The sequence below is a fragment of the Leopardus geoffroyi genome, chromosome A3, assembly GCF_018350155.1.
Source record: "Leopardus geoffroyi isolate Oge1 chromosome A3, O.geoffroyi_Oge1_pat1.0, whole genome shotgun sequence".
Lineage (NCBI taxonomy): Eukaryota > Metazoa > Chordata > Mammalia > Carnivora > Felidae > Leopardus > Leopardus geoffroyi.
In genome coordinates, this window is record NC_059336.1 from 63,703,950 (window position 1) to 63,731,173 (window position 27,224).

A 27,224-nucleotide genomic window follows, 5' to 3' on the forward strand; every position below is an offset into this window, starting at 1 on the left:
GGTTTTCTCATCTAATTACCTGTTTTGTTTCACGTGCATTACACTGAAAATGAAACCAAATGAAATCTAACATATCCAAAAAGCCCTTGCAAAAATTCTGGACAGTCTTCATTAGAAGAAGGCACAATGCCAGGACTGCTACATTCATTCACTTATAACTTTCAACGTTAACGCTGATCCAAATGCCAACAATCTAAAGAGCACAACTTCTATGGTAAACTCTTCCTTTTTGTGGCTGATTAATCTGCCTGTCACTGGCAGGACAGCTTATACAGCAGATATTCCTATGTTTCATTTTGAAATTGAGAACTGTTTTCACATTATAAATCTCAATCATCAAAAGAACATCTAGGTCAGATTAACTAAATCTCCTAGGCTTCTGTAATAGTCTACATTTCTGGCTTATCTCTTAACATCTTATTGAATTTTAAACACTACAAGTTGAAAGCAAAAATAGAAAATGTAATAAAAATATGGAGAAGAACAGAATTCTAATTGGGATGTTAAATATAACTTATCAAAAAAACCGGTTAACACTTAATTAAAACAATGAACTTACCTAGTTTTTTTTTTCTCGTTTCGCGACAATCTAATTAATGGACAGTGAGGATAAAGTAATTACTGTAATAAAAAACCTGGCATGTTTGTTTCCCCCTGGGTTACTGGGCTTCAAAACATTCTTTGTGATGTTCCAATTTAGTAGTAAGTTCACTTGTATAAGAATAATAGTAAGCCAAAAGAAAAAATAATTTTCATTTAATTTCATTACATTACTCTGATATAAATTTCCTGTTATCGTAATAGGCTTCTATACATACTAGTAAAAATACTTATCAAGTAATTATTGTCTTTAAAGCAGAAAGAGATGAAGATTCTTCTACTTCAAATCGATCTCAAGGAAAACTATCTTAAATTTGACTCAAATACAAGTTTTTACCTGTTTTGATTTTTCCTGCCATTAGTGCTAGAAACATGAAATGGAAAACAAACAACTACCCTAGCCCCACACCCTCTAGGCAGCATGGGAGGAAAACCAAGTGCATGAGAGGGACCGGACACACAAAAACAACAAAAACCCAACTATTTATGTCCATAGCTAGAATAGCAAAGGAGGAAAAGGGTATCATGGAGCTTACTAAATCTTCCGGTATTTGTCCTTTTCTCTAAAATCTTCAGAGATTGACATAAAGACCATGTCTAGAGTAGTAAGGAAAATATGGCTGAGCAAGTCAAACTAGCAGACTAACTATGGTAAAGTAAACATGACCCATTTAACCAGGCATTACAGGAGATACTAAAGAGAGGGGGTATGAACTGGTGTGAGAACTGACATCCATCTCTTGAAATGTGGGAGGTCACGAAAAAACTAGCTCTAAAAATCCTTCTGAAGGGCGTCTAGGTGGCTCAGTGGAAGAGCGTGCAACTCTTGATCTCCAGGTTGTGAGTCTGAGTCCCACGTGGGGTGCAGAGATTTCTTAAAAATAAAATCTTTTTTAAGATTTTGTGCAGAGCCCAATGCGGGGGGCTCGAAGTCACAAACTGTGAGATCATGACCTGGGCCAAAATCAAGAGTCAGACGCTTAAGCAACTGTGCCACCCAGGCGCCCCTAACCTTTTGGTTCTAAACACAAAACTATAAAAAGAAGAAAGGTTTTGCCCCCTGAGAAGATAGCAAAATTACTCTGGCTACAATGTGATGGAAGGGTAACAGCAGATAAGAAGAGGGAGAAAAATCAAGAGAATAATTCTGGAGAAAGGATAAGTTCTTTTGATGGTTTAGATTACTAAGGGGTCAAGAGATCATGGAGGTCATACTGCAATATATAAATGCATCAAATCAACATGCTGCATGCCTTAAACTTATGCAATGCTGTATCTTATCTCAATTTTAAAAAGAGAGAGAGATCACAGAGATAGGAATTGGTGTAAAAGAACCAAGAGAAAATGTGAAATCAGGACCCGATTTCAAATTCCATGCCTACTACTAACTAAACAAGCTCCACATGGACACTCCGAACTAGTTTCTTTGCCCTAATTACTTCTCAGAGTTGTTTTGTGAGAGAACCCCAAGCAGGCGCCGCACTGTCAGTGTAGAGCCTGATGTGGGGCTCAAATTCACAAACCGTGAGATCATGACCTGAGCTGCCACCAGGAGTCAGATGTTTAACCAACTAAGCCACCCAGGTGCCCCCATAATAAAGTCCTTTCTTAAATGAGAAAATACTATTACACTATATGCCAACAAATTGGAGAACCAAGAAAAAATGGATACATTTCTGGAAACATACAACCTTCCAAAACCAAATCAGGAAGAAATAGAATATTTGAACAGATCAATTCCTAGCAATGAAATCGATTCAGTAAACAAGTAAGTCCCAGGACCAGATAGCTTCACAGGTAAATTCTACCAAACATCGGAAGAAGAGTAAATACCTATTCTTCTCAAATTATTAAAAAAAAAAAAACAAAAAAACAACAACAGAAAAGAAAGCTTCGAAATTCATTCTACAAGGGCAGCATTACCCAGATTTAAAAAAGTAAAACCATTTTAGTTTATGATAATTTCTAGCTATGGGACTAGAACTCGGGAGGCCTGCACTTTAGACCAAATTTCTGCTAAGATAATCATAAAAGAGGTATCATCTATAAAGACAGAACCGGGGCACCCAGGTGGCTCAGTCGGTTAGGCAGCTGACTTCGGCTCAGGTCACAATCTCACGGTCTGTGGGTTCGAGCCCTGCATCTGGCCGGGTTCTGTGCTGAGAGCTCAGAGCCTGGAGACTGTTTTGGATTCTGTGTCTCCCTCTCTCTCTGCCCCTCCCCTGCTCACACTCTGTCTCTCTCTCTCTCTCAAAAATAAACAAACATTAAAAAAATTTTTTTTAAATAAATAAAATAAAGACATAACAAAGTTTCTGTCTCTGTGTATCAGGGGCCTTAATGGTAATAACATTTCACCTACTTCTAAGAAATGGTCCTATGTAAATAATCTGAAAACCAAATATACCTGCATCTATAGCTTAGAGTTATGATTTCTTTGTAATAGTAAAAATTTTTCTCAAAAGAAAAATGGGCAAATAAACTTTAGCTTCACTTATACAATGGAATGATAAGGTCATTAAAAATAATGCTTAGAAGAGTTCTTAATTACATGGAGGGAAATGCAGAAGCAGTGATGTAGGGTAAAGCTATGGTACGATTTATTTCAATTATATATAAAAGAAACAGGCACTGAATAAAGTACAGAAAAACCACAGGGATGACTAGACGAGTAGTGAGATTAATAGTGTGTCTTCGGACTTGGAATATTTTAAACAGTAACATGTGTAGTAAATTTTGTTTGAGTCTATTCACAGGGGAAAAAACAAACGTCAGATTGATCATCATCACTGGTACAACACAGGATACAGTTCACAAAATATTTACCTGATATTATTAAATAAGTTTGTAAAAATAATTTGTGAACATTTCCCCAATTTCATTCCAGAATGTGCCAGAAGAACACTGAGAGGAACTAGGGATAGTTAGCCTGCAGAGGATGAGACTGCAGGAGAGAGACAAAAGGTCTGACTTCAACACAGGGAAGAAGGTCACACAGAAGGAAGGGAATAAAACTAACATTTATTAAGTGTTTGATAATGCTGCCCCTCACCTGCTTGTGCTCTCTCTCTCTCTCAAAATAAATAAATAAACCTTATTTAAGAGGGGGAGAAAAAGGCACCTGGGTGGCTCTGTCGGTTAAGCGTCTGACTCTTGACCTCAGTTCAGGTCATGATCTCACAGTTCATGAGTTCAGGCCCCACATCAAGCTCTGAGCTGATGGCTCAGAGCCTGCTTGAGATTCTGTCACTCTTTCTCTCTGCCCCTCACGTGCTGTGCTCTCTTTCTCTCTCTCAAAATAAACAAATAAACTTTATATTTAAAAAAAGTGTTTGATAATGTACCACTCTTTGAGTGTTATCTGATAGAGTCCTGAGAGACAGAACAAGGATGAAAGATGGAAGCACTTTCCTACCTCAGAGCCTTTGCACAGGGAGTTCCCCCTACATGAAATGTTTTTGCCGCCACTCTACGTGGCTGGTTCCCAATCCATCCTTTAGTTCTCATCCCAAACATCACTTTCTCAGAAAGACTGAGTCCCGAACAGACCCTTTCTATGTCAATTACTACATTATATAGACTCATTTTTTTAAGGTCTTTCTCTAGGATTAGATTGCAAGATGTCATCAGTAATTATTTGCTAATGATACAAAGAAGAAAGGGAAAGAGGGAAGAAGGGAAGAAGGGAGGGAGGGGAAATTGGTCAAACAGGATTGACCTGGAGGGCATTATGCTAAGTGAAGTCAGGCAGAAAAAAGACAAATACAGTATAATCTCAAACTCCTAGAACAGTGGTTGTCAGGGGCTCAGAGAAAATGAGGAGACGTTGGTCAAAGGGTACAAACTTCCTCCATAAGATGAACAGGTTCTGGGGACCTAATGTACAACACGGTGATAGTATAATATAATACTATGTTATAGGGGTGTCTGGCTGGCTCAGTCAGAGAAGAATGTGCAACTCTTGATCTTGGGATTGTTGAGTCTGAGCCCCACACTGGATGTTACTTAAATAAATACAACTTTAAAAAATGTTATTAATTTAAAAAATATATCCTTGAAAGCTGCTGAGAGTAAATCGTAAATGTTCTCACCATAAAAAAGAAATGTAATTATGTGAGGTGATAGAGGCGCTAACTAACATTACTGAGGTAATCACTTTGTAAAACATAAGCAATCAGAGGCACCTGGGTGGCTCAGTTGGTTAAGTGTCTGACTCTCGGTTTCAGCTCAGGTCATGATCTCATGGTTCGTGAGTTCGAGCCCTTCATCGGACTCTGCACTGACAATGCAGAGCCTGCTTGAGATTCCCTCTCTCCCTCTCCTCTCTCTCTCTCTGCCCCACTTTCTCTCTCAAAATAAATAAATAAACTTAAAAAATACAAGTAATCAAATCAACATAATGTACACTTAAACTGACACAATGTTATATGTCAGTTATCGCAATAAAGCTGGGGAAAAAGAACTATTTAGAGATTTCCCTTTCTACTTCTTTGCTCTACCTCTAATACCTGTAGTAACCTTCCCAGACCCCATCAGACTCTCAAATGTTAAAGTACTACTATATTCATCAACCCCCACCTCATACTATTTTCTCCAGAAAGTCTTGCCTAATTTCCTTCACTGGGAGTAAGTTCCACCCTTGAACTTTCAGAACGATTCATACTTTTCTTGTAGCAGTGAACATTTCTCAGTCTCATATAGTAATTATCCTCACACGTCAATCTCACATTCAGAGAGCTTCACATTAGTTCTTAGTCTGATTTCCTTTTCTCTCTTACTTTCATTTGGAAGAGAATACTTTCTCTGAGTATTAAGAATATGTATGCTCATTATAGAAAACTCAGAATATACAGAAAAGTATAAAGTAAAATAGCTATAAATCCAATCTCCTGCAATAATCCATGTGTAGAAATAAAATATAAAGGCTACGTTAAAAGGTATTCTATATGATATATGTAGGGCTCATTTAAAAAACAACACAAGATGCTGTTACACTGAATACTGTAATACACACTGAATCCTGCCTCTTCTTTCTTCATTTAATGTGAACATTTTCATAACTGGTTTATCTGATCTCTCACAGTCCATGAAATACAAAGAAGCTTCACCGTACATTCTGCTTTGAAAACTCAACCCCGGCAAATCTACCCATTGATAAGACACTATTGGCATTTTTGGAAATGATAAAAAATGTTGCTCACTGTTTACAATATTCTTTCCTACACTGATATAGTCATAGTTGATTAATTTTTATTATTTTTTATATTTCAACAATTCTTAGAAAACTATGAGAGAGAATTCCAGGTCTTGAATTTTTTATTTATTTATTTGGGGGGGGGGAGTATGTGAGCAACAGAGAGATAGAGAGAGAGAGAGAGAGAGAGAGAGAGAGAGAGAGAGAGAGAATCCTAAGCAGGCTCCCTACTCTCAGCATGGAACCAGACACGGGGCTCAATCTCACCAACCATGAAATCATGACCTGAGCCGAAATCAAGAGTCAGGCACTTAACTCAGCCACCCAGGTGACCCTGGGTCTTGAATTTTAATAGTGAAAAAAATAAGTAAGTTCCCACTTTAATTCAATTCCAACTAACCATCAAAAAAAGAAACTAAAAATGTGCTTCAGTCTATTCTCATGTATTACACACCTGCTGTCCTACCCTACAACACGGCAGGGGTTCCACAAAGCCATTCTTTATCCTTTAAGCAATTTTGTACACATCCACTATGAAAATTCTGTCATCAGTAGACAGCCATCCCTAAATGATTATGCTCAATGATGTGGCATTTGGCAAAGCTTTAAAGTAATTAAGAGGCAGTTTTCTCTTGCCTATTCATGTGACAACATGTACCTTTCTGCTGAGCATCATATTGTGAATTGCGCAGGGTTAAAGAAGATAACACAATCCCTACTTTTGAGGGGCAAAGAGAATTAATATTATTGATTACTACCATAATCCAGGAAACATGCAAGCTGCTTTACATACATTATGTGATTGAATCTTAAAGAAAGATACTATATTCCCTTTTATAGATGAGGAAGCTTAAAAAGGTTTAGTAAACTGTCCATTACCACACTAGCAAGTAGATGGCAAAAGGCAAACTCACTCTTATGCCTTTGGCTCTTCCTATAACATGTTGCTTATTCCATAAAGAGACACGCATGATTTCCTACCGTAGAGCCACTCGCCACTATTATCTGAATACCTGAGCTTCATTTCTCGTCTGATCAGTGCCCTGCTAATACTGATACCATGCATACAGAGAAGAACTCAAAAGACTTCTGAAGAGGTGAATCTTAAGAGCTTCCTGCATTTTCAGATACACTGTGCACTTTCAATGAAAGAATTTATACTATTTTCTAGAAAATTCAAATGGACTACTTGAGCTACAGAAGCACCTGTCGAAGACAGCACATCCCACTTCCCTCTGACAGGAAGACAGACTGAGTTGTAAGACAGACAGACAGACAGACAGGGAGGAACATTCTGAATCAGTATCACAGTCTTCCCTTCTCATATTATTCTGCGAAAAACATCAAGAGAAACTAAAGATTTTCTGGGTTATATAACTACATTTTCAATTTCATGATAAGCAGTCATCAATATACAAACAAGGAAGCCACACATCACCTTTGGGAAGTTTTGGAAAAAGACACAGAGTAATGGCAAAGTATGATCTGACAGAAACATGATTAAGGATATATTTATAAGTCTATTCTATTTATTTCACATTAAGTATTTTTTTCTTAAGGTAATGGGTCTATCCTCTGTGGAATGTTTTATGTAGAGGAAACAGAATTGTTTAATAGTGAAATTAATCATAATTTGGACAGACTTTATATAGTTGCCCTTTGACTTATCAATTTCAGTAAGCAAAATTTCAATCAAGCCTAGATAAAATACACTAATCCTAAGTAGGCCAGGTTTGTCACCTACCATTTCCCATAAGCTGCTTACCATAGTTTAAAAAAAAAAAAAAAAAAAAGGAGAAGAAGAAGAAGAAATTTTAAATTAAATGCCAAACAGTTGCAGACAGCACTTGTTTGGCTGATTAACTTGTAGACAAGCATTACAAATAAATCTGAGCATGGTCTGCAGCAAATTAAATTCCACTGCTTTTAAGAACAAAGAATTCCTTGGCAAAGAGGATTAGCAACTTTACACCCAGGAATGCCAGTTTAATTTAATTGTTCCACAATCCAAGATTTAATATGCAAATATCATTTTGATACATAACAGTGAATTTAACAAAGTGAGGAAACAAATTCAATATACAACCAGGCTGCCTTTTCTGAACTGTAATTACATACAATAAAGAAGCTGGCCGAGTACCCCCCAGCCCCCATTACTGGGATTGAATTATATTAACATGAATCAGAACAACTGTAATTAAAGGTTAAAATTCTTAAACATATTCCAATTAAGAGTCTAAATAGCTGTCCAATTAGAATACTGTAGTTAAAAAATCATACCTCAATGATCTTCTTGGCCTCTTTGTAATTTCCTGTTTGTAGGAAGGCAAAAAAGAGATCATACAGCATTGTCATTTCACCTTGTTCTTGGCTCACAAAGTTCATTGCTAGAGAGGAAAGAAAAAAACAAAGCAGAGGAAAAAATACTAAAACACTTGAAGTTCTGGACAAATACAAGAAAACTTTAAAACAAATACTTAGAATGACTTAAAGACTGATGCTGTATCAACCTATTTTCTGTCACATTCCTTATCTAAGGGTATACATTTATGACAGTGAGGACCTAAGACTAGCTTCACGGAGGACTGGTGAGGGTGAGAGGGAAAAACTCCTCCTAAAGGCAGATTACCAAGAAGCAGAGCAAAAAATAATAGAGGGGCAAGTTTGCAAAATGAACAGTTATTACAATCAAGGACATTTATAGCATTGAAAATCTACCCTTTTAATTTAGAATTTAATTTAGAAGCACAACAAAGTTTCTCTGGATGTGCTTCCCTTCCTGTTAAATTTTCTCTTCACAGCAATACATTAAGATTAAGCAAGCAAGAGGGGGAAAAGAATACACCAAGATACTGGAGGTGACCAACCTTTCTGAATTAGATCAGTCTCGCCTTTCTCTACTAGTTTACATAAGACATCATGAATCCTTGGTAATACTTTATACTTTTCATAGCAGTCAATGGTGACTTCAAGAGCAGCACTTAAGTCATCCCTTGGAAACATCAAAATATTAACAATGAATACACAATGACCAGTCAAAATGTACAAGATGAGCTTTACTCAATAAAGCCAAAATGGGGAGGGGGGAGGGAGAGAAAATAATCCTTGTATAGTATAAATAAATGTTCAGAGTACAGACATCATGAGCAGTTCCCTGTTGTCCCTCCTTTATCTTTTATTATTTTGTTTGCTAAACAGCACTCTTAAAAATAAGTCCAGGTGCACCCGGGTGGCTCAGTCGGTTGACTGTCTCAATTTAGCTTAGGTCATGGTCTCGCGGTTCATGAGCTCGAGCCCCACGCTGGGCTCACAGCTCTCAGCACAGAGCCAGCTTCAGATCCTCTGTCCCATTTTCTCTGCCCTTCCCCCACTTGCCCTCTCCCTCAAAAATAAGCAAACATTAAAAAGAAAAAAATCCAAATGGGGGAGCCTGGGTGGCTCAGTCGGTTAAGCATCTGACTCCTAATTTAGGTTCAGGTTATGATCCCAGGGTTGTGAGACCAAGCCCCACATTTGGCTCTGTGCTGGGTGTGGAGCCAATTTACATTCTCTCTGTTTTTCTATCACACATGCACGCGTACTCCCTGTCTCTCAAAAAAACCCCAAAAGTCCAAATAAATGAAGGTATTTTCTGAGATTATTACAAATAAAACCTGATTTCACATATTAAGATGCTATAAGAACACATTATTTCTAAAAATAAGGACTACTATCAAATATTTTTTCCAAATACTTATGTATGTTCATGGCCCTTAATAATTCTAGATTCGGGAAACTTTACGAAATGTCCAGCAATAACTACCAAGGAATTTTTGAGTACTTTTTTCTTTTTTTAAGTAATTTCTACACCCGCTATGGGGCTCAAACTCACGACCCCAAGATCAAGAGTTGCACACTCCTCCGACTGAGCCAGTCAGGTGCCCCTTGAGTACTTTCAACTTTATCATCCTAGTTTTCATACTGCCACCTCTCCAGACAAGGAGAAAATACCTTCAGGATTCATAATACAGAAACCTTACTGTGGGTAAAAACTAGGACATTCTTAAGATCAGTGAATTCTAGGAGAACCCTGAAGAAATTTCTCATTAGAGGGTGAGGTTTTTAAAATTATTTCCAGGAGTACCTGACTGGCTCAATCAGTGGAGCATGCAACTCTTGATCAAAAAGAGTTGTGAGTTTGAGACCCACAGTGGGCATAGAGATTACTTAAAAATAAAACCTTAAAAAAACATTATTTCTAATTGTAAAGTTAGGGCTTCTTTTCTGTGGTAATAAATTAAAATGAAAAGATATTTTCTAAGTCAGAGTTTCTTCAATTTTTTTTTTTAATGTTTATTTTTGAGAGAAAGAGAGACAGAGGGCGAGCAGAGGAGGCAGAGAGAGAGAGAGAGAGAGAGAGAGAGAGAGACAGAACCCAAAGCAGGCTCCAGGCTCTGAGCTGTTGGCACAGAGCCCAACACAGGGCTCGAACCCATAGGCTGCAAGATCATGACCTGAGCCAAAGTTGGCCGCTCAACCGACTGAGCCACCCAGGTGCCCCAAGCCAGAGTTTCTTAAACAAGAGTGTGGAAATACATCGTTATGAGTCCTCAAAAACCACTTTTTCCTTTAAAAGGAAAATGACAGTGTGAGAAATGTGTAAGACCTTAGAAAAACTGTAGAAATCGTGTGATCCAATTCTACATCCCATCCTCCTTTATTTTAAAATAGATGAGGAAATGAAGGCATGTACAGACTGAATGATTAGCCTAAGGCTACTAGGTAAACAGAGGAAGGCACTGCCTTCGGGTCCCTAGACTTCTCACTTTCAGCTAACTACCTCTACTTATACATTATGCTCTATTTAAAGCACTGCTGTTTGTTTAACCTTATAATAAGGTGGTGCAATTTGGAAGAGGAAATTAAGGAGTTTTGAAGAGAATGTATGAAATATAGACAGACAGGCATGGTTAGTGACAGTTCATAACAAGCTCTGTGGAGAAAACACCTTTCTCTCACACATGCAACAGTTTTCAAAAGGAAGAAAGCATTTTTAAATTTTCTGTTGAAGCCCTAACATTTTGGTCCATTATACAAATGTTCTGTTGCCCGAGACTGAATTACTATTTTATCTAGATTAAGATTTTAAGCTCTACTGAAAGGAAAATACCACGAAGAAGTGTTAATTTTACTGCAATAATACTGACACAGTGAAAACGAGCCGATCCTGAGGGAGCTCTACCTTCTCCCCTTCCTAAGCCCTGTTTACAGTGCATCTTCTGGCACCCCACAGAGTCATTTGAATTTTTGTCATTTGGGGTGAAGACTAAATTACAGGTTAATTTCAAAACTGCAAGTAGATGTTGCAGGCTAGATTACTGTCATACAAGAGAAATGCTACAGTAGCTACCACATACGCTATAAACCTTTATATAATCAGTATTTCCCCTTGCTTCAGACACAAGTTCAGTGACTAGCTTTCTACAATTCCATTTAACGGAAAACCAATAAAATATTTTCAAGAGAATAACTAACACATACTGATTTTTCTAAAGCAGTATGATCTGCTTTTTCAGATCAACTCCCAAACTAGAATAGTACGTCTCAATTGTATTTCCTCTACATTAGGTCAAAGCTATCAATAAATGAATGAATAATTGCTGTCAATCAAAGAGACATGTTAACAGTCTTTGGTCTCCAAATACATGCTTCTGAAGATTATACATACTCAGAACAACAACAGAAAAGACAAGAATAGCAAACTGGAAATAATTCATATATTTGTTAGTAATTTTAAGTACCACTGTTACTGTTCTCAGGTTGCCAACAAAATGAGTTAGAAATCTATAATGAAACATTTCATACAAAGTGTACTACTCATGACAGAAATGAACTAATGTAATGACCTGGGGTGGGGGGGTGGGGGGAGGGAGGAATGAACTAATAATTAGCCGGCTCTTTTCAATCCCTATCATCTACATTCTGACTTGTGGCTGATTACGTCATTTTAAAAAGAGATAAAAATATCCATGTTTCATATGATATGATGTCATCATTAATCTTTCCTATTAAAGCTTAAAAACTTGGGTGATAAAAATGAAAAATACGAAAAAGTATCTAAAATCAACACAAATAGTTGTATACTCACAGGACTTTTGAATTTGAATCCCACTTGGTAAGTACTACATGCAGCTTTGGCTGTAGCCATGTGATAAATTTCCAGAAGTGGTGATGAAAGGCAGATTATCACAATGGCTGAACTCAACGATCTATGGGTTCCCTCCCAGTTCTAATTCTCTAATGTGAGGTTCTGTGAATTTGAGCTTATTAGATTCATCAACTCAAATGTTTCACACCACCAGAGAAAATCATCACATGAAAGTACGACTTTTATTAGACAAGATGAAATCAGTAAGAACAGCAAAACATAAAAAGGAAAAAGGGGAACTGCTTTATACCCAAGATGTGGGACAGCACTTTATCAGTGTGCCTCGAGGTTCCGTGACCTCAAATGATTCCATGATCTCCTTTGCACACTTTAAACCCTAGAATGGATTTAAAACCCTACTCTAAAATAACAATAATGCTTTGAAGAAATCTTGTTGATAACATTAATTCTGGATCCAAAGCTTTTGATTCTATGCTTACTTCAGCATATATTCATAACTCTGAAAGCTTTATGTACAATTGAATCACAAATTTTTAAAAGCCCATTCCTGATAAAAATTTAGCCACCGCTGTCACAAACCTCAAATAATGCTAAAAGAAAACCAACTCTATAACATATTGGTATCTCTAAAAATAGGGGGGGTGGCCCCTAGGTGGCTCAGTCTGTTAAGGTTCTGTCTTCGGCTCAGGTCATGATCTCACAGTTCATGGCTTCAAGCCCCACATCAGCTTACATGCTGCGAGTGTGAAGCCTGCTTGGGACTGTCTCTGTCTCTCCCTGTCCCTCTCCCACTGAGGCTTTCTCCCTCAAATTAAATAAACTTGGAAAAAAAAAAACAGAAAAAAGAAAAAAAAAAACCGTAACTAAGACTTTTCTTCAATGACTAGACCCTCGCCCCCAAATATTTCAATGAAGTACATAAAACAATTTTCATGAATGAAACTATATATGCCAATAAGCAATCATTTAAAAACTTTTTTTCATTGATGCAAACATAAGGTTTATCAAATTCTGTGAGTCTATGAAATGAGGCAGAAGAGAGGAAAGGAATATTCTAAATTCTCAATTTTAAGAACAAGTATCTAAGATAGGTTGAGTCCAGTAAGTAATTTGAACATTTAAAAGAGAGTTCTGGGGCACCTGGGTGGCTCAGTTGGTTAAGCCTCCGACTTTGGCTCAGGTCATGATCTCACGGTTCGGGAGTTCAAGCCCCGTGTCAGGCTCTGCCCTGACAGCGCAGAGCCTGGAGCTATTTCGGATTGTGTGTCTCCCTCTCTCTCTCCGCCCCTCCCCTGCTCACGCGCTGTCCCTCTCTCAAAAATAAACATTAAAAAAAATTAAAGAAAAAATAAAAGAGAGTTTTATTTATCAACGTGAATGGACTCGGCCCATATTAAAATTCACTCTAGAATCTCTTAATTCACTTTTTAAGGGAACGTGACTGAACATAAAACTACTACAAACTGTAATTTTCCATTATTACATGGAGGAATATCCAAAATGGCACGCTTGAAGCTCAGATAACAAATCTGTAGCCACCTTTTGTTTCGGTCATTATTATGAAATTAAAGTATGTTATAATGTCACTGACGGAAAAACAAACACTGGACATACATCCATATGAGGCATCCACTGAACACAAAAATACCTTCTCAAAGATACTCGGAAACAAAGCACTCTTAAGTCAAATTCCTCGCTATACATAACTGTAAAAACCACAAATGCATCTCACAGAATCTCATGTTGTTAGAACTAGTGACAACGATCTATTCACCTATCAGTAGCCTCAAACTTAATCTCCTTACTTATCGTAAATAACTTTCCAATCCAGAGAGTATACTTGATTTAAACAACGAAAAAGGGACAAATATTGATTTTTAATTGGAATAAGGTGCTTCGACATTATGCATAAAGTGTTCGTGAGGTGGTAATTTACCTAAAGGGCATACTGCCTGAAAAGCTCTCAAAATCGGAAATCACTAGAGAAAAGGGGAGTCTGGGGGAGAAAAAAGTTTAAAACAAGAAAAAAAACCCAATTCACTCTAAGAACAAACTACTCTATAAATCTTAAGCAGTTGTTCAGTGTGGAAAGAAATCAATTCAAGAGAAACCATCGTCCTCATAAAAATTATTCTGTAAGGAGAACCAGCCTTTGAAAGAGCTAAATGTTTTTTTTCTGTTCATCATCTATAAATGAGGAATCTTCAAGTAGACTGGTGTTGCAATTACAACTAATCCTCCCCAAAAAATTAACTGTGTTGAAGGCTTTGTAATTTCCCTAGGTACAATTTAGCTGTCACTTACTTTAAAATTTACTCAAACATGCGTTCGGAACAGCACTAACTTCACATGTCAAGAGCTTTCCAGCCAATTGAGTCTAAACTGGAAGTCGGTGTTAAACAACTGAATGATTAGACAAGATAGCTCATTTCCCTGCTCTTTTGTTCAGAATAAAATGCCACATTTACATTATCAGGCTCAACAGGATTTTCTGACAGAGGGAGAAAAAACCCTACTGAACACTGTCCGTACTAAGCACATGAAGCCTGTCATTTACCAATCATCCTTCAAAAAGCAATAGCCATGAATGTAACTTAATTACGACCCAATGATCCTTGACGAAAAATCATCTTATCACTGTCCTGTCCCCCTAGGGCAAATGAACCACTTTTGTCCTTTGGCACTGATGATGCTAAATTCTTAATTGCAATAATGGAGTAAAAGAGCCAAACCTCCTTAATTTCCTTTCAGCACATAAAGAGTTTTACTCTAGAAGGCAAGCATTCCCATAAATAATAAAAGTATCTAGTACAAATGAAGATGCTAAAATTGAAGGGGAGCAAATATGACAGAATAACCAGCATTTTAAAAAATATATTTCCCATTTACATAACATTCTAAAGTGCTACAATGAGTTTTAAAACTTTTATTATTATAGGTTCATCTTACAGAAATTGTGACCTTTATGAAGAACTCAAGATTAACTTAGCAAGAGTTCTGGGATGATTAAATATACAAAGTCCATGATTCACTTAAATGAAATGCATGTGGACATATACAGATTATAGCACAAATCAGCACAGAAAAGTCCTTAATGGAAAGCAGAAATTAAAGCTTCTCTGATCATTTGCACTAAAATAATCCAGTTAAACAGCTTCAGATATTTTTTTCACATGCAATGAAACCAAAATGGATAAGCTGTAAGACAAGTGAATCTGAAACTACATCATACAAATTTTTATGCTTTTTTTTTTAAATTTTTTTTTTCCCAACGTTTATTTATTTTTGGGACAGAGAGAGACAGAGCATGAACGGGGGAGGGGCGGAGAGAGAGGGAGACACAGAATCGGAAACAGGCTCCAGGCTCCGAGCCATCAGCCCAGAGCCCGACACGGGGCTCGAACTCACGGACCGCGAGATCGTGACCTGGCTGAAGTCGGACGCTTAACCGACTGTGCCACCCAGGCGCCCCCAAATTTTTATGCTTTTAAACCTAATGGCCCAGATTTTATTAATTTCATTTCCTTTACCATGGCATAAAGACAAATCAAAAGCTCTTTTAACCTATTTTAAAGCATTTCTTTCTTCCTTAATATGGAGGGCCCAGATCATCTTCCAGAATCAGGCATGATTTCAATGAAAAGAAAAAAAATTTTAAGTAGTTACCTAAAATAAAGTAGCATTCATTTGGCCTACAGGTAGACACGTGGCTTATAAAATAATCCTAATGTAAATGAAACACCTGAAAGTTTTGTTCAACTCGGCCTATTTTTCCATTCAATACAAGTATTATAATTTTGATAATACAAAAACAGATTAGTTAACCAACTTCTTTACAATTTTCCAAAAGTGTTATTACTTTGTATTTCTCTTTGCAAATAAATGAAAACAAAGTGTATTGTTTTCCACACCCATAAACTTTTTATACACTTTCCAAGTAACAAACTGACACAGGATTACTTTCTCCTGTGTTTTATCTAATGCTGGAAAAGTCAGCATTATCTTTCAAAATTAAGATATTACGGAATCCGAAACATCATCTTTCTAAAAAACCCAATCTCACAGATTTGTTCCAGAATTACAGTATCTAAGTGATAGTCTCTTTAGAGTCTTTGCAGTGGCATTCCAAAATGATGCTTGTCTTTGAATGAAAAGATGAAGATTTTATATGATGTTCTGAAACGTGTTTCATAATTTTATCTCAAGTCTGAATAAATAAGGCTCATTCTCTAGATGAGCTCACACCTGCTGAGGTCAATTACATGATATTATTGAAGATTAAACATATTTAATCAAATCAAATACATGTGGACTTTTTAGCAGGCTAGTGTAGTTAATCCTTGTACTGCTCTCGTCATGATTCTGAATTAATTAGTTATGTTCCACCAGTTACGGAAAACACAACAGAAAAAAAGTTTCAAAGACAATTTTTTCCTCCAACTTATCCCAGACTAGAAGTGCAACTACCGTTTTCTGCAATTCTATAAAAAGGAAATTTCCTTTGTCTTCTCTTTATTACTCATGACTTATCTAAAACAGTCAACATAACCTTTTTATTAAGATAAACTGAAAGATTCTGTCATCGAGACTGCCTCTGCAAAGATACTAAAAAAAAAAAAAAAAAAAAGACTAGGCAAATCAAAATAGTGGGTAATAATTTCTCTATGTATCTGAAAGTAGTAAGAAATCAAAAAGCAAAGATACTAATTTAGATTTCTCTAGCCCAATGAAGAGAGACAGCCCAATTTTCCTGAGATCTACAAATCTCTGAGTGTCCTCTATAATCAGAAGCACAGAGCATGCTCTAGGTTAACATGTAGATTCCATGTTATTTCCTTTTCCTGTGGATAAGCTCTCCTTGGTTCATGAGCCCCATCTGCAGACCTCTTTCAGAAAACTTTCATGTCTTCTCTGTATTCAAAGTATTTCTATTTGTAAGATACTATTCTACCATGGCCTCGTTTTCATTGTTAATTATTTTATTTTTGCCCAGTACTGGAGGAGGGCCTAATTCTTCTGGGCACTGGGCCCATTTCTTTCAAATCCCTAAGCAGAGCTTCACATGCAATTTGCAGAGATGGGTCTCTCAAACAATCAAAAAAATTCTAGTAGGAAGCATATTAATTATAGGATTTCGATATAAAGTTGGCTGTGAACATGAGAACTCAGTAACACAGTAATTGTTTGAATCGCTATTTCTTTAAAAGGATGTAATGCTGAGATTGTAGAGGTTAAGATGTGGCCAATCATCTAACTTGATAAGCTTTTTTTTGATTGGATGACAAATTGTTTCATCAAACATATATATGTATGTATGTATCTGTGTGTGTATGTATACACACACACACACACACACACACACACACACATATATATATCTACATTTCCTAACATGGAGCCAAGATGATTTTTATTCCCCATTTTGAATTCAATACTAGGGACACCTGGCTGGCTTCAGCAGGAAAGCATGTGCTTCCTGATCCTGGGGTCGTGAGTTCGAGCCCCACGCTGAGTGTAGAGATTACTTAAATAAATAAAACTTAAAAAAAAAAATTCAATAATAAACCATTCATTATATTCAATTAATTATACCCTCTAATTAATAAAGGAAAAACTACCAGAAATTTGGGAAGAATATGAGAACGATTAAGATGTATCTTTTATTTTTCCTGGCATTGATAGGGCAGTATCTATACTAAAATCAGAAAAATCCCTACACTTATCTTGATGAGCACTGACTAACATAAGGAACTGCTGAATCACTGTATTGTACACCTGAAACTAATATAACTCTATGTTAACTACAGTGGAATTAAAATAAAATCAGAAAATCAGAAAATCCCAATCACAAAACAGGCAAATTAAAAACTGCATTAAACCATGAAAAAGATGATAAAGAGGAAAGATGTAAGAAATTTTTTTTAAAAGGCAAAAAAAGGGAAAACAAATGCAAAAGGAAAAGAAGATATAATAAAGGGTGCATAGTGGTCTTACTAAAATGTTTTACTCACTGCAAGAGAGCAGGGTTGATTTTTATGATTTGTATTGCAAATAATACCTTAAATTGGGCATATTAAAGCATATCAGTTGCTATCGAATGTAAAAATTTTCAAACTAAGTAAACCTCACCCTATCTACAAAATTCATCTTCCTCCTCCAACGCACAGAGACATCCTCTACAGCATTTATCAAAGCTAGAAAACCTGTATTGGCACATACTATTAAAATCAATTACAACATGGAGAAAAGGAACACCAAAGAGATGCTGCTACATTACTACTCGAATAACAATCAGGATGCAGAATCAAAAGCCCCAGAGAATCCTTCCTTCTTGTATTAATAATTAACACCTCTAAGGCTCATAACTGGGAAAAATTAGATTCAATTTCATGTGATATCATCACATGCCCCACAAAAAAATTCAGCGCACACCAATCCATTGAGAAGTAAGCCATAGGGCCACAGAGCTGCTGGTCATTTTCAACGTCATCTAGCCCATAAAAGTCCTCGTATTTGTGGTAAATAACCTCCAAGGCTTCCATAGCACCACAGAGTATTTACAAAGTGTAATTCCCAAATGATTAGCCTCATTATTTGAATACCAAGATTTAAAATTCATAATTCACTTAACTTACTTTTCCAGATACAGAGTGACCAGTGGGGAACTTAAGGCAGTGGATGGTTTCGCTAACCCCAGAGTCATGATGGCTTTGTGCAACTGTTTTACTGTTTCAGTTTCACCTCTTAAAGCTGCGCCATTCAGGATGTGGAAAAAGGACAAGACTGTTGCATCTTTGATAAGAACATCCTTCTCTTTCATCTCCTTTAGAATGTTAATAGCATCTACAATGAAGTAACACAAAAGACCCTTAGGTAATTTCATGTAGGGAAAACAAACTGCTATTAAAACAGCATTTCAAGCCCAGCAGGAATGTAAATTCTAGTGTATAATGCCGATTTCAAGTTAATTACTACTTGCATTTCTAAACGAGACTACAATTATAAATCCACAATAGCATGGTTTTATCATTTCCCTGCAACTTTGACTACAAATTATAGATAGGGACTGTGTGCCCACTCTGCACCACATAACCCTGTACGGTCTGCCCTATAGCTGTAAGATCCTCCTAAATGGAGGCTTTTATCGTTCAAAGCTAACATCTGCTAAATCACATCATTGTTTCTTCAGCAGATGGCTTGTCAGGAGGCCAGATAATAAAGATGTGTTTACACTGTATATACAGCCAGACTAATGGTCTGATACCGATAGGGCCTGTTTGCTATGTCGATACTAATTAGCCAAGCAGAGCCAATGAAAGCTTTCCAAAAGACTGCATGTTAATACATTAGATTCATTAAGCTTCATTAGGAAGGCAGAAACAAACATTTTAGGATATGGAATAAGTGCGTTTTTATAATGTTGTTCTTAATTATTGCCCAGACAAAATGTTTTGACCGTTTTACAAAAAGTGATTTTTAAAAAGCAGGCTAATGCTTATAAAGAGTTTTCTGTATTAGAAGGACGTCCCAAGAAAAAATTCAACGTTCAGATCAAGTATTTCCTCCTTACATTTCTCACTGTAAAAATTTTCTTTAAATATCTTCTCTAGAAATAAAAAGGAGAGGAAGGCTAAAAAGGAAGTTTCAAAATCAAGCCCAATGAGAAATTTAAGAAACAAGCAAACAGTAAGAATATATGATCAAGTGTAAGTAATTAGGCTTAGTATTATCTCAACAGTGAGAAAATTACAGCATGCATCTCAGTTGTAAAATCAGCAAGGTTTTCCCTGCAAACTTCTAAATGAAAACTTATTAAGGTATATACATTTTTTGTTAATGTTATTAAAAGTTAAGACAAAGACTACAACAGAAATCATATTCTTAAATAAAGGGTATGTTTATAGGTTTTACGTTCAGCCTTCAGATGTTCTTAAGCAAAAACAAAGCCATTAGTGCAGGCATATAAGCAAATTGTGCCATAAGTCATGATCTTCAAACTCAATCCAAACAGCAATGCTAATAAAAACTAGCTGTAGAAATGCAAAAAGCACTGAGCTGTGCAAATGTAAATGACAAGCTTGCCAATCCATTAAAACTAATGGCCTACACTGTCCACGCAGCTCTGGATGGATTCACATGCAAATTTGTATGCAAAGTGTTCAAGCACTTTGCAGGACATGATATACCATTAATATCAATTCACATGTTATTCCAGTGGCAAGATACTTGCATCACCTATTTCCTTTATGTGCCGAGGCTTACCTTGGAGCTTGCCATGTTTTCCCAATACTTTTACAAGGCCTACATACTTGCTGGTGTCAAGGACAGCAGATGGATCTAAACGGTCACTAAAAATTAAAGGCACATTTATGTTATGTTAAAAGTTGATTGTGAAAAGAACTGCAATATCCATGTTATCACTTTTCAAAACTCATCAGTTGTTCTGAACTGTTATTAGCGTAGGCCTCTACATTTCTGTGAAGGTTTATTTTTGAAGCCATATTCAAATTCACATGTAATTATACTCAAAGTGACAAAAGGGTAAAAACCTAACACTACATGTTTATTGCATCACACCATCTGCAAATGTTACAAACGAAGGAACTCTTTGCTTCGTGGCACTTTACGTGATTCTAACTCTGTGATAAACATTGAAATACTCAAAGACATTATTTTTAATTAAAAAATCTATCAGGATGGGAAACCAAAGATACCTGAGAAATGGACAGAATGTTGTTCACACTACAGAAGAGAAAGGGGAATGTTAAGCCTTATAATCACCCCTGTTGTGATATGCAGTTGTAGAATAATCAATGGGGGAAAATCCTTGGCTTTCAGGCACAGGATGTCTTATCATACTTAAACAAAGACTCTTTGCTGAAAACAAGCTGCAATTAATCAAAGGGAGTCATTTTATGAAATTTCAAAAAACACTGACAAAAAAGATTTTTTAAAAATTACATTCTATAAGAGGAATATTCAATTTACACGATCCATGAAGGACTGACTATCCGCATAAATGCTGATGATTTGTTCCAGTGCCAGGGTACTCACAATTCTTGTTTCAGGTTCAATGCATCTTCTGCATTATCATGTCGACAGCACAAATTTATTAAAGCTGCATAGCCACCAACAACCATGTCCGATTCATATTTTGCTTTCAATTCAAGAGCTTTTTGCATGTTCTAAAATAAAGGACAGAAGTAAAAAAAGAAAGAAGGAAGATGGTATAAAACGATATAAAAGTAAAAATGTAAAATCTCTAAGTTTAACACTCGGAGTGTAGAAAAAGTTAATAGCACTTTAAAAACAAATGGATCCGGTGTTAATAATTTCACCTTTCTCCTTGGGGTGTTTTTATTCACCTCTCAAAAGCAGCCAAGATACATACGTAGGGTTTAAAAGATTTGTTACATGTAACGCAACATGAACTGCTATGCCAAATCTGATGTTTTAGCTTTGTAGGTACTGTAGGTACTGTATTGTAAAAAAGATGTCCAAATTAAATGTGTACCAAGTCAGCTCCTACTCGCAGTCCAATGTCCACACAGAGAAATATGTATCATCGCAAAGCTCCTCACAGTCTACTTTAATATCCAAGTGAAGCAATATTTTACAATTCAACAGTACCATGTTATAATCTTAAACTCAGTTATGCTTTTTTCCCCTAGAAACACAGGCATACAACCAAATCATATTGAACTAGAAACTGAAAAAGTCTAGTGATATACCACAAATTGCAGACACACACTAAAACGAACACAAAGTACAGCTGGACGCCTGCTGAAAAAATGCAAGAGACCCTTTATCTCAGAAAGAGCTTTTTTCCAGCAGGAAAATGGAATTTCAATCCCTGCATTAACAACCTAGTAATATTTGACTTGCAAATGACTACTGCATGTATCAGTTGCTTGACAATCTAGATATAAGAGACCGGAGCCATGGCTTGAAAGGACATTTGGCATGTATGATAAACCTATCACGGCTGTTACTATCATTCACTTTGCAGATTATCGTAAACAAACTACAGCAACCCGAAAACATGCCATTCAAGGTGTAGCTGAAATTAGTTAACCTTTCATTTAATTGCACTCTTCACACATGATGTATAATAATCAATTGTGAAAATCATAAATATCATATTTGGCTTTCTTACTTTTATCTATAAGAATTTTTTTTTTTTTACCTTAATGGCATATTTGAAATACTTAAACAAATATTACCTCTTCTGAACAAAGCACTAGTATGAGTTGTTTTAGGACATCTCCTATAGGTTGATTTTCAGCTTTTAGTTTTTCAAGTGTAGACTCCAAAACAGATGATGTAAGCTGCGTAGTCTACAGGAATGGAAAGAAAAGAGAAATTTACTACTAAAAGAAAATGTACCCCTTGTCATTCTTCCCTTTAAACTGACCTTTCCTAGATGTCAAAAGTGCTATCAAGGATATTAATCTGGGGAGCCGGATATGGATGGACTCCAAGGGTTTTTGAAGTTCCTGAGATACATATGCGAATTTCTTAGATATGCTGATTTTTCTAAGATAGGGAATAGCTGTTACTAACTTCTTAGATATGTACTGATGACAAAAATGTTAGGAATCACTGGTTTTATAAGGACACAATCTAGAATTCTCATTAAATGTGGTGGTTATATAGCATCTAGAATCTACTCAAAAAAACCTACTTACTTTTCGAGAGTCTATCTTCTCTCTGTCAACCAACATATTAACATCCTAAAATTGAGATTTAAATTAGAATTAAAAAACATATGGAAAAGTATATCAGCAAATGTCAAAAGCAGATTTTAGGAGTTTCAGCTCATTTTACTATTTTTTCTTCTTTTCAAAATCTTCCAGAAATTCTATTCATACTTCATTAACCATTGTAATTAATGTTTTAAACACATTCTTTGAGATATATAAGCAATATTTACCAACCACCAATGAAAAAAACCTTATTTTCATGGTTGCCACGTAAACTTTTTTTGTCCAAAAGCATCACACTTAAGTACAATTTTAACAGGCTTTTATATATAAATCAAGCATTTTTAAAAAGTTTACTATTTCACACACCTTAATCAATTCAGGAACGTGGTAGCTATCCAGTAGATTACGAATGCCTCTGTAGATATTTTCAGGAATTTTTACATTCTGTGCAAAGGGAAAGGAGGAAGAAAAAAAAAACATCCTGAGTTTTAGACAACCAAACTGAAATTTGTCTAACAGAAATTATCTCAGACATAATTTAAGTCTCCAACTCGTGTATGTCATTGAGAAGTGGTCTGGTTGTACTTAAAAGCAGCAATTTCAAATCTAATAGATACATGTCAGACAGGACAGGCATTATATAGCAAAAAATGAAATGGTACCATCTCCTTCAGCTGATGGAAGTATTGTCTCAAACGCTCCTCCTTGGCCTGTACCTCTGAGTCACTCATGCTGTCAATCAAGTTATAAAGAAAATAGCCAACAGCTTCTGTGGAAAAAAACAAGAGAAAGCATTCCACTAAAATTACTGAGACTGTCATGTTATCAAGATTAATTTATAAGAAATCATTTTGGTGTGAGATGTCACCCTGATGAGAGGCTCTGAAATGGCAACAATGATCACTGAGGCATAGAGATTATGTGGTTTGGGAGCACATATCTAACTGGTGAGTGAAAGGAATATTAATTATTTTCAGACCGAGTGACAGCTTTTCAGTACTGAATCTTACTTCAATCTATTTTTTTCCACCACTCTGTGACAGAAGTGGTCCTGCCCAAGGCCTTACCCCTTTCCTGTCCAAACCACGAGTAGGAAGAATAAATAAATGCCTTGTACACATTTCTGTACTAATTTTTTTTTTTGTGGACAATATTTGGGGAACATATAAAATTAGAAATGGCTGCTAAATGTTGAGTACAGAAAGTTAAATAATTTTAATAAGCAGATACAGTAATCCTGTGGAGAGCTGCCTATTAGCCAATGAAAAACCAAGATTAACAAAAATGTTTTGTAACAACAGTAATTTTCCTATGCGTTCAAGCATAAAATGTAGAGGGCCATATGTTAATACCTAGAATAGAAAATCTGAACTTTCAAGAAGGGTACCTTCTTAAAGAAAACCATATATTCTAGGCTTCATTAGGTGGAAAACAAAAACCATTAAATATCAAAATAAGGCATTTTGGATAATAAATTATATTTACATAGGAATAAATCTAAAGATCTCTTTTACTATCTTACAAATTTAAAATTAACTATACCTCCAAAACATTAAAATAACAAACACTAAGAATACTGGTTTGTAAGCCTATTTTGGTAGGTGCTGTAAGAGGCATTTCTTCAATATCTAAGAAGGAAAAAGCCTCCAACCCTGTCTTTAAAAAAATTATAATGATAAAACCAAACACCTCATAGATCTCAAAATGTTGTAGTTATCAATATAAAGATTTATAACCAAATGTTTTCAAATTTCACTTTCAAAAAGAAAATGTTTACTGCTGTAATCCTTCTAGCCCATCATTACACAGAAGAATGGATTTGTGGATAAGTTACAATCATCGAAATTGAAACGCTACCCGTTGGTCCTGGAGGCTCCTGGCAATAACGTCCATCCTTGTACAACAGTTCTGTTATCTGGTAAGACAGAAAATGCGCGCATTGCAGCAAGAGAAGCAAACAAGAACAAATACAATCTGAAATTGAATTCTTGAAATAATAAAACCTCTCCCCAGTAAGGTATTATTCTATATCACAGTTATTCAACACTACCTCACCTGCCAAGGAGATTGTTCCGTTTTTAAATAATAGGTCTTTAAAAACAAAAACAAAACAAATCCATGTCGAAGGAAAACTACAGTGTTTCATGAAATGTCACTAAACCGATTTGTTTATATATTGTTTTAAATAAATTGTTAGAAACAGGACAGAAACAGGACAGAGCTTATAGGAATTACCAACCAATATTATTTCTCATCATGTTGTTTTGGTCTTGTTGACACTGGGCCAGTTTCCACCTTTAAATGAAGTGTTACAGAAGTAATAAAGTAAAAATATCCTGGACTCGTAAATAGCTTAATTTTTTTTTAGTTTTTTTTTTTTTTTCAAATGACGTTTTCCCAGTCATTTCAATGGCATTAAAACCAAAGGGGTCAAGAGCTCTAATGTGCTTGTTCTCAAGGATTCTTAGCAGAGGAATGCACAAATACTCAAAGACATACACACCACTAATTCTTCAACATTAATTCTGCAAGCCAATTTTAACAAAAGAAATCCAAATATGTATTTCATGATGAAAATGATTACAAAACCTATAGTACTGACTTGTAACTTTTGGACACAGTGTTTGACTATGTATCCTTGGGCTGAAGATAGTAAGAAGGGAGTTAAGAATTCTAAACTACTTTATGGGTATTCTACGACTGAATTTATTTGCTCTTAAAATACTGCCTGGCACATATTACAAGTGTTGACAACTCAAAATGCAGTTACTTCTACTACTATTTATTTGCTAATATAGAAAATTAGGCAAAATTGGCCACATCCCACTTTACTCCACCATGTAAATCATGCTGCAGTTAATGGCAATTCAAAGGATAGTTAAGGTAGACAGTACTTAAAAACAAAGTAAAATGAAACAGTTCTTACCTACAAACTATTTTTCACTAACACAGACATGTACAGAAGATAGACAATATAATCCTACTAGAAGTTGTAATTTATAGCCATCTAATAGATGTAAGATAGCCACATTTAATACTAAATTTTGAACAAAAACACATTTCATGAATAAACCAATAAAAAAATCTTTCTAGTCAAAAAATCATTTCTAAATACAGATATCCCAAGCATAAGTTATAACTGACTGTATAGTTTGGCAGTATAATACTTAAAACAGAATTAAAGGAAATTTAGATTAAAAAAATTTTTTTTTAATGTTTATTTATTTTTGAGAGAGAGAGAGAGAGAGAGAGAGAGAGAGAGACAGAGCGTGAGTGGGGGAGGAGCAGAGAGAGAGGGAGACACAGAATCCGAGGCAGGCTCTAGGCTCTGAGCTGTCAGCACAGAGACCAATGCGGGGCTCGAACTCACAAACTGTGAGATCATAACCTGAGCCGAAGTCAGACGCTCTACGAACTGAGCCACCCAAGCACCCCTATGGAAATTTAGATTTTAAAAAATATATAAATTGGAAATTCCTGTTAACGATGTATGTTCTGATTTTATTTAGCTACAAATGTTTCCTGCAATTCAGCATAAGGGTAACGGTACTTCTTGCATAAAAGCAATTAACTTTTTAAAAAACTAGCAATTTAAAATTGATCTATACATCATTCATATACAGAGACACACAAACGTCCATAGGTATATATAACTTAAAAACTAATTATTAAATTTTATGCCAAACGTCACTGCAATAATGTTAACAGCTGTCCTTTGGAAAAGATGAAAACCTTATGAAGAATTTAGGACGAAGTCAAGGATCACTGCAATAATCAATTTCAGGCTCTAGGAAGACAGTTTGAAAACTACCAATTTCAAGACTCTAAAATTCATTAATTTATAATAATATATCATAAATGTATGAAGCTACTATAACTTTTGCTCTTAAAAGCATTTTAGAAATCACCTTATGAATTGCATTATTAGGAGTACTTACCTTGCTCCAAAGATTTATATCCATAGACCTGCAGAGGGCAGCAAAGGATTAAAAATAAATCCAGAGGCTTAAAAAACATTGTAAGTTACAACACACTGGCAACTATTATATGCAATGCAGATAAAAGCCATAAAAAAAGTAAGTAAATAAATTTTTCCAAAGTTAAGTTGAATTTTTGGGATAATCTGGAAAGGCTGACTCTTTGAACTCAATCAAAATAATGATTAATTTAAACAAGAATCATTAAGAATCATCCCTAAATCTTTGTGTCCAAGTTTGAAAGAGCAGGATATATATGCATACTCTCGAAGCATCTGCCCACAGACTGTTTATTACTTGTCTTAGTAAAGATAGAAACCATATAACGGAGAAATTAAACAACATCTTCACTAGGTGATCAAAATTAGACTAATGGACATTGCTGATGGACAATGTGTGATTTTTAGATTTAACTCCCTGAGGGCAGAATATCACTCCAGTGGTATTCCTCCAGGCAGGAATGTAAAACCTCAAGTTAATCATGGGGAACCATAGTAAGGAATATTCTACAAAATAACTGGCTTGTATTCCCCAAAAATGTTAATGTCGTAAAAGACAAAAGCTGAAGAAACATTCTGGATTAGAGAAAATTAAAGAAA

At 35.7% G+C, this 27,224-nt stretch overlaps 1 protein-coding gene across 1 annotated transcript in view; it reads right to left on the reverse strand.

Moving 5' to 3' along the window:
* The window catches only part of LRPPRC (leucine rich pentatricopeptide repeat containing), a 106,605-nt gene that overhangs the window by 33,935 nt on the left and 45,446 nt on the right, over positions 1-27,224 (reverse strand). Inside the window, exons 15-25 of the mRNA XM_045445886.1 lie at positions 26,587-26,614; positions 24,506-24,563; positions 23,311-23,417; positions 23,015-23,092; positions 22,631-22,675; positions 22,166-22,279; positions 20,997-21,127; positions 20,205-20,290; positions 18,578-18,785; positions 8,662-8,786; positions 8,075-8,181 (exon numbers count right to left, since the gene is read on the reverse strand). Coding sequence (XP_045301842.1) covers positions 8,075-8,181; positions 8,662-8,786; positions 18,578-18,785; positions 20,205-20,290; positions 20,997-21,127; positions 22,166-22,279; positions 22,631-22,675; positions 23,015-23,092; positions 23,311-23,417; positions 24,506-24,563; positions 26,587-26,614 — 1,087 coding nt within the window. The remainder of the gene's footprint in view (positions 1-8,074; positions 8,182-8,661; positions 8,787-18,577; positions 18,786-20,204; positions 20,291-20,996; positions 21,128-22,165; positions 22,280-22,630; positions 22,676-23,014; positions 23,093-23,310; positions 23,418-24,505; positions 24,564-26,586; positions 26,615-27,224) is intronic.